Source organism: Triticum urartu, chromosome 5, assembly GCF_003073215.2.
Source record: "Triticum urartu cultivar G1812 chromosome 5, Tu2.1, whole genome shotgun sequence".
Taxonomy (NCBI): Eukaryota; Viridiplantae; Streptophyta; class Magnoliopsida; order Poales; family Poaceae; genus Triticum; species Triticum urartu.
In genome coordinates, this window is record NC_053026.1 from 535,316,068 (window position 1) to 535,334,114 (window position 18,047).

Below are 18,047 nucleotides of genomic sequence, written 5' to 3' on the forward strand. Positions count from 1 at the left end.
GAGGGTGGACTTGCAACTAGGACAGAAGAAAATGTCGGGGCCTAGTTGCAAGTCGAGGGTGGGATTGCAACTGGGACAAAAAAAATACCTTCCCCCAGTTGCGAGTTGAGGGTGGACTTGCAATGGAGAGAAAAAGGCCGGGCCCTAGTTGCGAGTCAATGATGGACTTGCAATTGGGATAAAAAAAGGTCAGCCCCCAGTTGCGTGTGAAGGGTGGACTTGCAACTGGGACAAAAAAGGTTGGGGTCGGGCCCCAAATACGAGTTGAGGGTGGATTGCAACTAGGGCAAAAAGGTAGGGCTATAGTTGCGAGTGGAGTGTGGAGTTGTAACCCGGAAAAAAAGATCGGGCCTTAGTTGCGAGTCAAGGGTGAACTTGCAACTGGGACAAAAAAAGATCACCCCCAAGTTGCGAGTCGAGGCTAGACTTGCAACTGGGACTAAAGAAGATAGGGCCCTAGTTGCGAGTCGAAGGTGAACTTGCAACTCGGACAAAAGAAGGTTGGGCTCACTTACGAGTCGAGGGTGGACTTGCAACTGGTAAAAAAGGCAGACTTACAAATGGGACAAAGAATTGCATGTTAGGAATGGAGTTGTAACTAGGAAAAGAGAGTGACCTAGTTCTGGTTACGGATGGACTTGCAATTGAAATAAAAGTTGATTGGGCCGAGTTGCATATCGAACGAAAGAAAGAGCATGTCTTTCTACAAAGCATGTATCTTCAACATCAAAACTTGAAATGAAAATAGAAAAATGCAATGGCAAGAGCATAACCTGTCTCTTCCACTTCTACAACACATACCAGATAAAATGTAGGCCACAAGAACGCAAGCAAAAAAGTCCGACAAAAACATACATGCACCACGAATGGGTCGACAAAGTGGACAAAACATAATAGACGACACATGAATACGTTAGCCGACGACACGAGATCAAGAATTTACGTGAAAATTACACCAACAAGACCCCAACAAACAACAACATAGATGAGACATTGCTAAATCTCATCTTGATGGAGTTTAGAAGGAATGAGAGATAGTGTCATGAACCGGAAAAAATGACGACCACGTTCTAGCTTATTTTTTCTTATCTCTTCCAATTCAACGTCACAGTTTAGAAACAACATAGGAAATGGATTACCAGTGGGCTGCGACACTGGGTCAAAAAAAGCATAGCCAAACAGGCCTATGCCAACAACATGATACATAACAAACGGACAACGACAAGCTAGATGGAAGATAGAGCGCTTGCACAAAAATTATGAAACTAAATCAAAACAATGACCAACTTAGATGAGACATCGCTTAAAATAGTTGTGAATTTAAAAATATATTATGAATTTTTTTAAAGTAATGGGTTTTACGACAAAAAACAAAAGTTTAAAAACCAATAGAAATTTTTGGAAATAAGAAACAAGGAAAAAACAAAAGAAAGTTAGTATAGAGAGTAGGAACAGGAAATACTTGGAAAAAAAAAGCTCACACCTGACTCTTCCAATTCTTCCCCGAAGCCCACTGAAAACAAAAACAAAAGAGGCCCACTCTCCACACAAACACAGGCAAAAAAGACCTACCACACGCACACGTAACACAACCAACATGCTGCACGCACACGCAAACATTAGAAGGAAGTCACGTGCAGCGGACGATCACAAATTTGCACGAAAAATACAGCTTTAAATCATGTGGTGAGGAACCTAGATGTGAGATAACTATATCTCAAGCTATTTAGGAAAAGTTCATGATTTTAAAAACAAGAAAATGAAAAGAAACAAAAACAAAGAAGAAAAGGAAGAAAGAAAATAAAATGGCACGGCCCTGGTGCGTGATAGCGCAGCCTAATAAGTAAGAAACAATAAAAATCAGAACGGACTGATGCGGACAAGAAAAAAAAAAGACAAAGTGGCCCGTCCTAGCCACATGACAACGCAGCCCAAAATAAACAACAAGATATAATGGGCTGACGCAGCCAAGACAAGGGGCTGGCGAAGGGTGCATGCGAACAAGCAACACCAGATCAAGTTAGCACGAAATTTAAAGACAAACAAGATCTAATGGTTTTAGACTTAGACGTGAGATAACTATTTTATATCTAGATGTGAAATAGCAAACCTGATATAAGAATCATTTTTACACTAGTGTAGCATCAAAGACGCTCTTATATTATGAGACAGAGAAAGTAGAATATAGTACAAATTACAATATAACAATCAAAACAACATCCATTCAAAGTTCAAACCACGCCATACTTAGTGGTACAACATTGACACTGCTGTATATTTACCACCGTATTGCCCTTATCACCGTGCATGATGGGCGCCGAACCTATAGCCTAGACGTGGCCCTGGGGAGCACAAAACTCCGGACCGCAGCGCGTAGTTTCACCTTGTCAACCTTACCTAGCGCGTTCCTCGGGAGGGCGTCGACGACCACCACCTTGCTGGGTGCCATGAAGCGCGCCATGCGCTCGCGGCAGAAGGCGATCACTTCGTCCTCGCAGACCCCGGTAGCCTTGTTGCTGGTCACGAGAAACGCGCACGGTGTCTCGCCCCAGTGTGGATGAGGCATGGCAACGACCGCCGCGTCCGCCACAGCCTGGTGCTGGAGCAGCACCTCCTCCACCTCCTTGCTGCAGATGTTCTCGCCGCCGCTGATGATCACGTCCTTTGACCTGTCCTTTACCTCGATGTACCCGTCCGGGTGCACGACACCGACGTCGCCCGTCATGAACCACCCGCCCTTGAAGGCCTTATCGTTCGCCTCCGGGTTGTCGAGGTACCCCTTCATGATGCTGCTGCCGCGGAGCGCGATCTCACCCATGGACTTGCCGTCGCGCGGCACACTAGCCATGGTGTTGCTGTCGACGACGCTGGCGTCGGCGAGAGACAGGACACTGGCCCCCTGCCTGGCCTTGAGGCGTGAGCGCTCCGGGAGCGGCAGGAGGTCCCACTCGTGGCGCCACTCGCAGGCCAGAGCGGGGCCGGTGGCCTCCGTGAGTCCGTACGAGTGCGTCACCTTGAAACCGACCCGCTCGACGCGGTCCAGCAGGGCGGCCGTCAGCGGGGCCCCGCCAGTGAGGACGTGGACGGGAGCCGCCAGCCGCTGGGCCTCGCCGATGCCGTCTATGAGAATGTTGAGCACCACCGGCGCGCAGCACATGTGGGTTACGCCGTGGTCGGAGATGGCACGGTAGACGTCGGCGGCGCGGTTCTCGCGGATGCAGACGTTGACGCCGCCGCGCGCTGCCATTCCCCAGGTGAGCGTCCACCCGTTGCAGTGGAACATGGGGAGCGTCCAGAGGTACACCGGCTCGGTGCCCACCCCCCACGACAGCAGCTGGCTCGTGGTGTTGAGGTACGCACCACGGTGGCTGTACACCACGCCCTTGGGCGCCGACGTGGTGCCGGAGGTGTAGTTGAGCGTGACCGCGTCCCACTCGTCCGCGAACGAGGGCAGCTCCGCGGCCGGGTCGCCGCCGCTGACCAGCGCCTCATACTCGAGCTCACCGACGCCGAGTCGGACGCCAGTGGGCCTGTCAATATCGTCGATGACGGCGACCAGCGGGACGGGCGCGCCGGCATCCGCGACGACCTGTAGCGCGTCGTTGGCGAGGCGCACGTAGTCATAGTCGACGAACAAGACCTTGGCCTGGGAGTGCCTCAGGATGGCCGCCACCGCCTTGGCGTCCAGGCGCGTGTTGACGGTGTTGAGCACGGCAGCAGCCATGGGCACGGCGAAGTGCATCTCATACATCGCCGGCACGTTGGGGGCGAGGACGGAGACGACGTCGTTCTTGCGGACGCCGAGGGAGAGGAGGGCGGCGGCAAGGCGGCGGCAGCGCACGTACGTCTGGCTCCACGTGAAGCGGAGACGCCGGTAGACGACGGACGTGCGGTCACCGTATACTGCACCGGCGCGCGGCAGGAACCCAACCGGGCTAAGTGGCACGTAGTTAGCCGGACGCTTGGGAAGGTTCTCCATTTCCTCCAGCAACAACCGTACTGTGTATACCTTCAGCTCAATACCGATCAGTTGCTTTTCGTCCTCAGTTTAAGTATATAGGACTACTATAGTTGAGAGGCTCCAAGGCTAGCAGGCGTACGTATTTATGGGCCCGATCGAGTAGGGACTAGTCGCCTGGATCAGTTCATTTCTCACAGCCACTCAAAAAAAAATCATTTTTGTAAAATAGGGAGTGCATAGAACTAGAGCAACTAATTGAGGGTACCACTTGCGGGAGTCCCTCAAAGTTCACTTTTGGTCCCCTAAGAGCACGCCACGCACTCTCAGCTGTTGCCCTGTGTCGCGTGTTGGACGCTCCCTTGTGATTTTTAAAAGTGTTTCTGGGTTATAGGTGTGTTTTTTTGGAGGGTTTATGTTTTTTGCCCTATTATCCCTAAGTTTTGAAAAATATATGTTTTTTTTCTTTCGTGAGATGCACGGTGCTTCTTGTGCAGGGACAAATTTGCTTCCATAAGAGGCACAGGAAATGAAAAAAAAACATGTTTTTCTTCCACAAAAGGCATAGATTTGCTTCTCCTGGAGGCGCTGATTTACTTCTTATGGAAGCACAGTTTTACTTCCGCGAGAGGCACAACTTGGAAATAGAAAAAATGTGTGTGTGTGTGTGTGTGTGGGGGGGGGGGGGGGGGGGAGGGATTCCGGTTTTTCCAGGGTTTAAAAAACAAAGTTCGTCAAAACCTATTAACACGGGATTTAGTTTCTAAGATCTTGATGCGAGAAATCCAATGATGAAAACGGTTTACAATTTGGATGCACGGTTTAAGAGGTAAAACATTTTGAATAGATGGACATATGGAGAAACTCCCAGATTGCAAGGGGTACCCCTTCATTAGTGATTTCGGCATAGAACTCGTCTAAATTCAATTTCATTGCAGGCCACACCAACACTTGTTTCTTGTTCCTCATGGCCAAAGCGATGTTTGTCTCTTGTATTTTTTTTTGTTTGCCTATTGGCTTGGCACAATGGAGTTTTTATGGGCTCGTTGTGTTTTTCAGTTCTTATCATCAGTTTTTTGGCAAGAGTTTCCGAAACGACGCTCGTGGCGCTAGTTCCTTCGTTAATTTCCAAACGGCGCATAGCGCCTCAACACGTTGAGGCGGCCCATTTCACTTTTTTCTACTTTCTAAACTGCAAAAAATGCGCACAAGATAGGATTCGACGTGATAACCACCCGAACACCTCACACGGGTGTGATTACATACATGTTTTTCCATCATTTCTCCTTTCTTAAAAATATTTTATTTTATTTTCTCTTTACTTTTATTTTATTTTTCTTTTTTCTCTGTGATTGGTTTATTTCTTTTTTCAAATTCACAAACTTTTTATTCAAATAAAGGAAATTTTTACCAAATTCATGATCATTTTTTCAAAATCGTGAATATTTTTTCTAATTGATGAACTTCTTTCAAATTCATGTACTTTTTTAAAAAAATTGATCAACATTTTCCAAATTCCATGAACTTCTTTTCAAATTTGTGGTTTTTTCAAAACCGATGAACTTTTTTTCAAATTTGTGAAAAAAATCAATATCGAATTTATTTTCAAAATCAATGAACTTTTTTTAATTAGTTAATTAAAATACGACAAAACGATGAAAAACCAAAAAGAATATAACAAAAAAACGAGTAGATATGAAAACTTGCAAAAAATTAGAAAGGAATCAAAAATAAGTTTAGTGAAAGCAGAAAAAATTGACTCTGAAATGAACATGGAATAGCGACTTTGGATACAAATAGCTGAAAATGTGAAAATAAAAAACATTGGATGTTAGTAGTCAATCGACTTGATATGCTCACAACCGCGAAAAAAAAGAACTGATATGCTCAAAAAAGCCTACGCTCCCAGTACTTTTTTTCTCGTCCAAATCAAAAGAAAAAACATGTTGAAAACAAAGCACGTACTTTTACTCGCGGTTCTCCCTGTGAGGCAAATAAAAAAGCTCAGCAATGTGGATAGTGTTAGAGATACGACAAGCAAAACAACGAGACAAAGAACGAAAACAAGCTGGAGACATGAGATTTAACGTGAAAAACCCCTCCAACATGAAGGGGAAAAACCACGCGCACCAGGACACCAGCCAGCAAATCTTCAATATATCGAGGAAGACTACAAATGTCGGGGATTTACAACCAATCAACTCCTCCCGTGTGGCGGCTTACAAAGGATATATATTACACAGGTGACCTAGGTCAATACTAAAGCCTACAACGACGGGCCTCACTCCGCTCGCTCGTCAGAAATATGCATTTCTCCTTATACTTGAATTTGGATCACAACATAATAGATAGACTGCTCTAGTTACTGGATGCTGCTGATGAACACACAACAACATTTTTGGGTTCCCTAAAAAAAGCTTTCTTGATACATGGGTCGCGTCGGAAAACAAAAACGCACCACGGGCCGCATACAACGCTCCTGAGCCAACAATACTCCCACCCAAAAAGAAAGGAGCCAACAATACTAATCGTGGGGCCAGTTTCGATCCAATGGTTGTGCTGGTGAATGAGACCAAACTATATCTCATCTAGCTGAGTTTTACCAATCCCATTGGAAAATTATTTTTTTATTTTAGAAGGGCAATACCAATATCACTAATTTATTTTTTTCTTAGAAAACTTCATTATTATGATTTTTTTAATTTTTCGTTCATCTTTAAGAGTAGTGCTCATGCCATTAATTCATTTCTTCTTAAGAACTTTTTTTCATAAAGTTCTATTATTATATGTTTATACTTGTATATAAAAAGAGCAATTTCTGTGTAAATTATGTGCAGATTTGATCATTCATTATTTATAATTTTTTAAAATTATTTTTCTTCCTAAAGGGTGATACTACTGCCACTAATTAATTCTTGCTTAGCAAACTTCATTATCTTGATGTTTGTTGAGTTTTTTTTCCTTTTTAGGGTAATACCAATGCCGCTAATTCATTTTTCTCTTACAAAACTTCAATTTGCGGGACTTCCGCTATTATATGTTTGTTCTTGCATATGATTAAAAAATATTTGAAGTTTTTTGCAATTTTTTAAATCAATATTTATTTGTTCTTTAAAGAAAATACTAATTCCACTAATAGATTTTTATTAGAAAATGTAATTATTTTGATTTTACTTTATTTTTATTTCATTTTATTTCTTATTTAATGGTGAAATACAAATGCCACAAATTCATTCCTTGTTAGGAAACTTCTTTTTTTAATTCCACTATTATATGTTTATTCTTGCATATTATGAAAAAAAAATGAAATTTCTATGTAAATTTTGTGCAAATCTCATCATTATTTGTTTCATTTTCCTTCTTAAAGGGTAATGCAATGCCACTAATTTGATTCTTCCTTGCAAAACTTCATTATTTTGATTTTTTTAGTTCTCATTTCAGTTTGTTTGATTAGAAAACTACACATATTTATAGGACTGCCTACGCCTTTGATCATTCTCTTCATGTGAACATTAATTGAACTCTAACTTTGTATATAACTATAAATACACATACCTCAAAACATAATTAAGTTCCATTAGATTGATCGATCAAAACTTACACAGAGGAACATATCTATGATCTCAAACACTTATGTGTAGTTTCCGGAATATGTTCAACAAAATATAATACTGCCTTGTGTTGGGGGGCGAGGAAGACGTATGTCCAAAGCATGCACCACTCAGGCTGGTCGCTGCCAGCAGGTACGTACGTGTGCCCTCTTGTCAAAGACAAAAAAAGTGATCGAGCAAAATTCTAAATTCATTATTTATTAGAAAACTTCATCTTTGTTTCTCTTTATTTTTGTTCATTTATATTCGTTTTTTGTCTTGTGTCTTACAAGGTATTGAGTAAATTTCTGTTGTGTTTCAGACCAAGCCCAAGTATGTGGTGGAATTTTGTTTTGTTGTTGCCAAAGAGTGAATTTCCTATTCCACGCCTTAAACGCCGGCCATAGTGTAATTCACTAACTGGCGCACACGCCTCCGACTGAGCAGGCCAGCCCATGGACCAAGCCTTACCTGTAGTGGGTGCACTTAGGCGTCTGCCACTAGTACGTTATTTCACCTAAAAAACTAGTATGCTATTTAGGTATTTTTTTCTATTTTTTAGTGGTTTAGCATTTGTTTTAGTATATTTTTGTTTTATGGTATTGTATGAAAAGTTATTTAAATTTTGTAGGATTCATTTGCTATACTTTAGGAATTTTGTGAATAAATTTGTATTTTATTATAATGAACATTTGAATTGCAATTAAATTTAAAATTTTCCAAAAAATGGAAGGAAGACCAGGTGGAAGGGAGTTAGTATATATTTAGAATTTATGAAACAAATGTTGGTACTTTCGAACATATAGATGTGAAATTTCAAACACAAACTTAATTTCAGGTAAATGGTTTACTAAATTTACAGAAATTTAATTGTTCTCCAAACACTTAGAAACTTTGCATGGTGACGTTACACGACTTGTAGAGTATGTGGTTAAATATTGAAAAAGATTTAAAAAGGAACTTAGATGTTGCATGCTTAGAAACCGAAGACGGCCTTGAGCCACGTGTGTCGCATATCAAATTAATAAACCTGTATTTTTTTTCTTGCATACATGACCTAAATAAATGATCAATAACTTAAATGAGTTTTTCACATCAAGTTTTGAGCATTCCTTAATGTGCATGTAGAAATTTGATTTATGTTCACTAAATATTTAAAATGCACTATATACTCTTAAGTATATCAAATGAACTCAGGAAAGTCCCAAATTTGTACATGGTACTTGCAATGGTGTAAATTCAATATAAAAAGTTTCAACGTGAAATGATGAAAAAAATGAGCTTCCCTACAAACTCAATATTTTCCCTTCAAAACTCTGATTCTTCCCGTAGACCCTTCAGTTTCTAAGCGAAATACATTTAAAAGTTTTCACTCAAATTTCAAGATGCAGGTGGTTTGTAAGTCGTAATAATTCAGCCTTTTTGCATCGACCCAGCAATCTTGGCCGACAACACAGGCAACAGTGGCGGTGCCGGTGAGAGTCGACAAGCCTAGGCTCGGGCGACTGACAAATAAAAACCAGGCGAACTGGCCGTCAGCTCTGGTAACCCAGTTGCGGCGGACAAACCTGTCTGCCAGCCGGCGGTTGACACTAGCTAGACTTTGAGTAGACACAACGGAGCTTGAACATGTAGCTATGGCAATGCACGACGAGCCATCGTCAGAACCCGGGGTGATTCGCCAGGGGCATCGGCCCATGGCGATGGAGCAAAAATGTCGAACCCTCGCACATATATAGGTACACTAGGTTTCCCTGTAGTATCAGGACTGGGAATCGGTATTGCACTGCTTGATGTGAAGCATGCGACCATGTAGTCATAGGTATTCAACCAGGGTCACAAGGAGATTTCAGATCCATTTCGCATAAGGGAGTTTTGGATCCTTTTCCAATATCAGGTGAGCATGAATCTCGGTGTAACACCACACCCATGGGGCTTAAATATACGTAGTATGTCAGACAAAACTTTTGAATTGCATCGACAGATTGAGAACATGGAAGCAAGAGGCAGATAGCAAAAGAGAAAAACACTGGAGAGAGTAGACAAGACATGACACAAGGATGGATGGGGGGTCTAAGCCGGTATCAGGCGTGCTATCGTGTCTCTTACGCAGCAATCTTGTCGTAGTCCACCGCCAAATACACCTTCATTAGAACCTCCTAGGTGGCCGCTCCTCTGCGACGTTCACCCTTAGGGCACGCCCCTCCAAGCTCTGTAGAATTCATCAGATAGTAATGTGAGACCAATGCGGCATTGGTTATCTTGGTAAAACAAGGTTTGTTTCATGCAGCTATCATGGTATGTAAAAGTGATAGGGGAATCAAATGATTGCTAAACTAACCTGTCCATCGAGGGCAGCGATGGCATCATCCAGCTCCTCCTGCGACGCCATTGTCACGAAACCAAATCCCCGTGAGCGCCCAGTGTCTCTGTCGTAGACGACCCTAGCATCGACCACTTTGCCATGCTCGCTGAACAGCTCCACCAACCTAGAGTCGTCCACTTGCCATGGCAGGTTGCCCACATAGATCCTGAATGAAGAGCCGGAATCACGGGGAGGCCTTTCCACCCGGGCGCCTCTAGGAGCTGCCTTGTTTACAGTCAACAGCCTCCCATTCACATCCTGCGCACAGTAAGGTCAGTCAGCAAAGCAAATGTTTGTACATTCTTTAGCACATGCTTAAGCAGCATATGAATTACACACGACTTTGAACTTGGAGAGTAATAATAACTAACACACAGATCAATTAAAATGGGACCTATAACAGGAAACATATGCAAATGCAAACCAGGAGGACCCATTATATACAGGTTCCAATAACTGAAATCAGAATATTTAAGCACAACAGTCCCATCATCAAGTTCACTCACGTAGCGATGGAACATCTCCACAGCCTTCTCAGCCTCCTCAATTGTACTCATGGTGACAAACCCAAATCCACGGCTCTGGTCGGTTTCTCTGTTGTAGATGACCTGCACATCCACAAAACAGAAACCAAATTTTAGGACAAAGAGGAAAAGCATACAGCCTCCAAGCATCTACTGTCCGACTGCCCCTCCAAAAATAGTGATAAAGCCAAGACGACGCTAGGCATGAATCAACTGTAATAAGGTCAAGAAACAGTAAATATTTCTTTAGAAATGCATTTAAATCCTCAGCAGCGGAACTTCTTATTAGAAGCCACATCACAGTAGGATGGACTTTTTTTTAATTCCAGTTTCTGGAAAAGGTGTACAAGTGTACCTAACAATGTAACAGACAATCCAAGACAAAATTACGAGCAAAAACTTTATTTACTAGCACCTGCACACAGCATTCCTCGCAGCTTGAATAGCTGCCAAGAAGAATCTAGCAGCCCCTCCTAGTGAGCTCCAACAGGGTAGCCACCGCATTCAACTAGACATTGTATAGAACTGAATGGGCCAATTTTCAGTTCTGTGTAACTGCATAATTTCAGAGTTTGTGGCATTTTATTCACCAATGGAGTTGGTTATGAGTACTTATTAACAAGCCGGTATTTCAGGCATTCTGTCAGCAAACAAGCGTGCGTATGTATGCATACCGACGGACGAGCGGACAAAGGAAGGACCGCAGCAGCAGCGAAGAGGTAGCTAGGTAAGAGGAAGAGCTGCTCACCTCGGAGACCTCGACAACGCCGGCCTGCTCGAAGAGCTGCGCGAGGCGCTCGCTGTCGACGTCGTAGGGCAGGTTGCCGACGTACACCTTGGCCTCCTCCGGTGGCTCCACGTACTCCCCGACCTCCTCCACCTCCTCCTCCTCGGCCGCCACATCCTCCTCCTCCTCGGCCACGGCGGGCTCCTCCTCCGCGACGGCCTCCAGGGCCTCGTCCTCCGGCTCGGCGACGTCGACGGCCGCGGAGGTTTCGAAAAAGGAGTCAGAGGAGGCGAGCGGGGCGAGCGGGCCGCGCGGGCGGGCGGCGCGGAGGCCGAGGCCGAGGCGGCGCGGGGGCGCCGGGGAGAGCAGCACGAGGAACGGCTTCGGGAGCGGGGCCGGGGAGGCGCCGGCGAGCGCTCGGAGGGACGCCGCGGCGACGGAGGCGGTGGTGGAGGAGGCCATCGCCATGGACGGTCGAGGAGCAGGGGGAGAGGGGATAAGGGATTTTCTGGGTTTGGGGAGGAGAAGGAAGGAAAGAGAGTGAGGATTTTGCGGGATTTTCTTTTATATTTTCCTTCTTCCCTCGTACCCCTTATCCTGCCTCTGGGCTGGGCTGGACCGGGCCGGGCCAGGCTGCTTTCCACCGTTTTGGTTTATAAGAATACAAGTTCAAAGTTGATAGCGACACTAAAAACAAGTTCAATTGTCTAAAAAAAAACTAAAAACAAGTTCAAAGTTGATAGTAAGTTTCCTTTTCTTCTCTATAAGACCTTGCGGCCGGGCTTCACCATCATCGCTATAAAGCAACAACGCATAACATAGTTCAACGTTTTTATGCCCCGTTCATTCGAATTTTATGTGACGCCTGTGTATTTGAAGTTTCAAGTTGTCTTGTTTGAAGTTGATGGATGAGACCCGCATGAATCAAATAGTTAAGGGACGAAAGATAAAGTTAAACATTTTCATTCCACGTTTCCAGTCATATACAGAATGAAATGGAATAGATGAAAAATATGTTGATATTCATGTGTATTCTAGCGATGGTCATTTGCATTGCATGAAAAGATGATCGCCAAGACAATAGAAGTGATGGCATGTTACATGGAGCACCCATCACTTTGACCAATTAAAAACTTTAAAAAGGACAAGAATGATGAAAATAACAACTGAAGAATGAACAAACTATAAGCAGTGCCAACTCCCTAGGGAAAGGAAAGAAATCAAGAACAAACTCATTGACACCTACACTCTCGAATCTTCTATTAGTTGCAACTGAACTAGACGATCCGGAAATTCAATTTGGCTCCTGGGAGCACATTCTCCTGGGCCCAAAAATATTTTTTTAAATGTCAACAAATCAAGACAAATTTTTATGTTTTCTTAGTCACATCCAAATGCTACCTGCAAATTTTGAGGGAAAAGGTTAAGCATTTTGGCCTGTGTGAAAAACACAAATTGAACACAAAATGTCACCCCAAATTTGTTTTTCTTCACCGATGAAAAATTGTTGCTCCGTTTCACATTAAAATTGTTATGCATGCTTGCGACACTAACACGAACATCGACAAAAAAATTCAGATTTTTTTTAAAAAATTTAACATATATTTTTGCTTTACTGTTCACCCGGGAGCATGTGCTCCGGGAGCCCAAATGCCCCTCCCATCCTACTCTAAAAAACTGTATTATAGTATTTTGTATATTCGTGCATTTCACAATCTCTGTCAAGAAATTTGAATATACTAAATAGAAACAGACATTATGCAGTACATCTAAGTGGCACAAACTAGGAGTGTTCTTCATCTTCTTGGCTGATATTGAGTGTGGCTATTCTTTAAGAAAAGAGTAACTTAATTCCCATGGAAAAAGGGATTGTATACAAATTGTATTTGTAACCATTAAAGTTTGAACTTTAAAATGATACACTAGGTTTTTATAAATTCTTTTGGTTAAAATGTCAGATAAAAATGTATGTCAGTAATTATGTCACAAAAAATCATGGTCAACATTTTATATTATACTCCCTCCGTCTAGAAATACTTGTCGAGGAAATGGATGTATCTAGACATATTTTTGTTATAGATACATACATTTTTATCCATTTATGCGACAAGTAATTCCGGACGGAGGGGGTAATAATTTGTAAAAATGTAAAGAAAAGTATTAATAGGTGTTTATCGTTTATATTCTAGGGTTGTAATTTATAAAGACGTAATCATGCACATGCACCCACTGAATATGATGGTAGAACATGGAATACACCACTCAAACTCCTGTGGGGTTGATGACGAAACCTAAATCGATAGATCTCAGGGTAGGGGGCCTTAAGCTATATCTCTTGGAACGATGGTGACAAGGACACATGATTTTACCTAGGCTCAGCCTCTCTGAGGAGATAAGACTATGTGTTTTGCTTGTGCTTAATTGTGTTGGACTATGTACAGATTATGTGTAAGACTAGCATGAGATTGTCTGATCTGTCTAACTTGTAAGATTTATCTACTAGCCCATCCCTAGTTTATATAAGATACCAGGGTTCTAGAGTTACTAGAGTCCTAGTCGGCTACATCGGTGGAGAGGAGTCCTCCATGGATACGAAGTCCTTGTCTTGAACAATCCTTCCCAAGTCTTCTTGGTATTTGCCGTGGGCCGCCCAAAGTGGCCCAGGACGGAACCGACAAAGATGTCCTCTCCTAGTATCGAGGGTGAATCAAGCGGATCTCGGATACGGAGTCCTGAGCTGGTGATCTTGTGTGGATTGTAATAGGATAAAAAGGGCATGATGTTTTACCCAGGTTCGGGCCCTCTCGAAGAGGTAAAACCCAACGTCTTATTTTTCTACTGTATTTGATTGTCATGGGGTGCAAAGTGTTAGATATATTAAGTTATGGAGTCCATTTAATCTCAACCTCCTCCTGTAACTCTGTTTAATCTCTTCTATCTCCTGTAACGAACAAATCAATAGATCGATCAAATCCTTGCGTGTACGCCACAACGAGGGCTTCTTCTCGTCCCAATATATACACACCACATGGCTCCCTCGAGGTGTAGGAACGCTTCCAAAACTTACATGGTATACAGAGCCATCCTCTTTCCAATCATCTTGCTACCAGAAAAACTTCCTTCCATCGCCATGTCTTCCACCTTGACCACGGTCGTCCTCAACCTCGATCCTCCTCCATCCGAGAAGTTGGCAAAGGGGAATTACCTCATGTGGAAAGCTCAAGTGATGTATGGCCTACGAGGAGCGCAGGTCACGGAGCTTCTCAATGGAATCGATGTCGTGCCCCCAACCACGGTGGAGCAGCAGCAGTCGGACAAGACCACGATCGCGTTGCCAAATCTATTGTACGCGACGTGGCTATCGAAGGATCAACAGGTCCTTAGTTACATGTTGAACTCACTCCCCAAGGAGATCCTTGTGGAAGTTATTGGTAAGGAAAGCAGCTTCGATCTATGGACTGCAATCACTATATTTTTTGCATTACAGTCCCAATCCAGAATCACGAACCTGTGGATCGCCATTACCACCACAAATAAGGGGTCCATGTCCAGCTCCACCTACATCGCCAAGATGAAGAACCTTGGAGAGGAGTTCGCAGCAGCATACCATCCTATTTTTGATCCCGAGATGGTGGACTACGTTCTTGCAGGTCTTGATCGCGAGTATGACTCCGTTGTGTCGGCCATTGTCGCTGTCAAATCTGCCATCAGCGTGGATGAGTTGCTCGCCCAGATTTCTGCCTTCGATCAATGGGTGGAGATGCTTGGCGATTGTACAGAGAGCAGCTTCAACTCTTCTACAAATACGGTGTATAGGGGGCGCGACCAGTGCAAAAGCCGAGGCCGTGGGCGCGTCCACAGAGGGCGTGGCCGAGGAAGGCTCCTCCCTCTCCTTCCGCCGGCAATGGTGTTAGAGGCTATCGAGGTCGTCCACAACAGCAGCTGCTGCTGCGTCCACAACCACCCCGGGATTACCCCGAGTGCCAGATATGTTACAAGTTTCATGCAGGAGGTACCCGTGCATGTTGGGATCGCTATGAAGAAGATGACTATGAAGAGAAGGAGGCCAATGCTGTAACCAATGGCTATGGCATCGACACCAACTGGTATGCGGATAGCGGAGCCACAAACCACATCACGGGTGAGCTGGACAAGTTGATGACCAGAGACAAGTATCACGGGCTAGATCAAAATCACACCGCAAACGGTTCATGTATGGAAATCACTCATGTTGGTTGTTCAATTGTCAAAACCCCCATGAAAAACTTGCATCTAAATAATGTTCTATATGTGCCTCAAACTTCAAAAAATCTTGTCTCTGTTCACAGGTTCACACTTGATAGTCGTGTTCTCATTGAGTTTTGTCCTTATTTCTTTTTGCTTAAGGAGTTGGACACGAGGAGAATTCTTCTTAGGGGCAAATGCGTGGGAGGCCTTTACCCACTCATATCTTCATCATCATCATTGAATAAACAAGCTTTTGACGCCGTCAAGCCGTCTTCTTCAAAGTGGCATAGTATATTAGGTCATCCTTCAGTAGTTATCGTTAAAATAGTTCTTAGTAAAAATAAGCTTCCTCACTCTCATGAGTCTAGCATCGAGTCAGTTTTTGATTCATGTCAACAAGATAAAAGTCATCAGCTACCATAACCTATCTCTACCAGTATCTCTACTTCACCCTTACAACTTGTATTCTCAGATGTTTGGGGGGCAGCTCCTGTTTCAGTTGATAGATACTCATATTATGTAAGATTTATTGATGACTATAGCAAATATACTTGGATTTATCTTCTTAAGAAAAGTTCTGAAGTGTTTCAAGAATTTCCAAAATCTTGTTGAAGGAAAACTTAACACCAAGATCATTGCCTTGCAAACTGACTAGAGAGGTGAATACAAGAAACTCAATTCCTTTTTTCAGCAACTTGGCATCTCACATCATGTCTCATGTCCACATGCAAATCAACAGAATGGTTCTGCTGAAAGAAAACATCACCATGTTGTTGAAGTAGGTGAAAGGATCGATACGGTCGACTAGAGGGGGGGTGAATAGGAGACTACAAATTTTAATCTTTCTAGTAGATTTTAAGGCTTAGCGGATAAAAGAGTTTACTAGATATGCAACTAGGTGAATGCAACCTATATGACAAGCAAGCTCCAAGAAGAAAAGCTAGGCAACAAGCTACTTAGCAAGCCAACAAGCATACAACAACAAAGAAAGGTGCGGGAAAGGATTAACCACAAGTGAGATGAGGACGTGGATTTTAACCCGAAGTTCACTCTTCCTTGGGGAAGAGCTAATCTCCGTTTGGAGCGGTGCCGGAGCCAAAGCTTGCGGAATGCCACCAAAGGCTCACCGTATTCTCCTTTGAGTCACCCCCAACGGATGAGCCTCGAACCACTCGGGGTTGGTCTTGAAGGCGACCACCACACCTTTACAAACTTCTCCGGAGCACACCACAAGCAAGGGAGCTTCCGGAGGAACCTCTAACCGCCTAGGAGCCCAAGCTCCAAGAGTAACAAGTCAATGGGGAAGAAATGTTGCGGGGAACGCGATTTGGTTTGGTCAAGTTGTAGATCGGGTCTTGCTCTCCCAATCCCCAAAGTTTCAACAAGTTTGGGTTGAGGGATTGAGAGTATTGAGCAAAATGGGGTGTAGCAATGGTGGAGCTCAACAAGACATTAGGGTTAAAGGTTGGAGGAGGAAGAAGGGCCTTTTTATAGTGTTCATGTGAGGGTGGGGATTTCTGCCCGTTGGACCCCGTGCGCACGGGCTAAGTCAGCCACGTGCGCACGGGGTATCCAGAGACAATCGCACCACCCCGTGGGCACGGGGGTCAAAAGACCCCGTGCGCACGGGGTATCCAGAGAGTTACGCAGTACCCCATGCGCACGGGGGTCAAAAGACCCCGTGCGCACGGGGTACCCAGAGAGTTACCCAGTACCCCGTGCGCACGGGGGTCAAAGGACCCCGTGCGCACGGGGTACCCAGTAACTTACTGTTGCAACTTTCTGAGTACCACAGCACACACACTAGGTTCATATGAGGTGGTTGGAGTGGGAAGGGTAAGAGAGTAAGGCTCGGCAAAGGCATTCCCACACAACATTTATCCACACAGACCCCTCTTAATAGTGTGGTCTTTCCTATGACTCGAAGCAAACCAAAACTAAACCTTCGAAGCGTCGAAAGACCACGCCTTTGTCCTTTTTGAAATGGGGGGGGGGGTTGCACATCTCCATCGCGGGCACTTAGAACCAATAACCTGAGATAAACTTTAGCAACCGGTATTAGTTCAACTAACCACATTGTCATCACACCAAAATATAGCTTAAGTGCCATTAGCACTTCCAATCTCCCCCTTTTTGGTGCATTGATGACAACGTGGTTAGAGCATGGCAAAGAGGATAAATAGATAGAAAGCCATGGAACAAATAATGATCATGATAGCTCCCCCTATATGTGTGCCCGAAAACAAGAATGCATCTAGTACACCCATAGGAGGTTCGACCAAGATCATTATTGATAAGTCACGAGATTCATCAAAATAAACCTATAACGGTGCCTAGATCTCATGACACAGTGTGGTGAGCAAATAATGTGAGACCCAATAAACATAAGAGGATAATAGCAAGGTTCAATAATAAAGCTAGAGTCTCACAATAACGCTAGAGGCTCACAACCACACAGACGGAAAGGAAATAAGAGTATCTCAAGTCAACTAAAACCAACCAACAGCGAGAAACACGAGGCTTGAGATCTCAACACACACACAAACACACACATCACTTCTCCCCCTTTGTCATCAAGACAACAAAAAGGAGACAAATGGCGACATGAGACCCACTAGACAAGAGGAGGAGCACTCGAGGCATCATCATCATCATC

The 18,047-nt window shown here is 44.0% G+C and overlaps 2 protein-coding genes across 2 annotated transcripts; both read right to left on the reverse strand.

Moving 5' to 3' along the window:
* Positions 1 to 2,139: 2,139 nt before the first annotated feature.
* On the reverse strand, positions 2,140 to 4,053 carry LOC125556625 (trans-cinnamate:CoA ligase, peroxisomal-like). Its single transcript, XM_048719311.1, has one exon. The coding sequence runs from the start codon at positions 3,977 to 3,979 to the stop codon at positions 2,324 to 2,326; it is 1,656 nt and encodes a 551-aa protein (XP_048575268.1). The 5' UTR covers positions 3,980 to 4,053; the 3' UTR covers positions 2,140 to 2,323.
* Positions 4,054 to 9,446: 5,393 nt separating this feature from the next.
* Positions 9,447 to 11,708, reverse strand: LOC125510463 (28 kDa ribonucleoprotein, chloroplastic-like). The gene is made up of 4 exons (XM_048675646.1): positions 11,186 to 11,708; positions 10,420 to 10,521; positions 9,890 to 10,171; positions 9,447 to 9,760 (listed from the first exon to the last, which is right to left on the reverse strand). Exons 1-4 carry the CDS (start codon positions 11,630 to 11,632, stop codon positions 9,698 to 9,700), a joined length of 894 nt encoding a protein of 297 aa, XP_048531603.1. The 5' UTR covers positions 11,633 to 11,708; the 3' UTR covers positions 9,447 to 9,697.
* Positions 11,709 to 18,047: the final 6,339 nt, after the last annotated feature.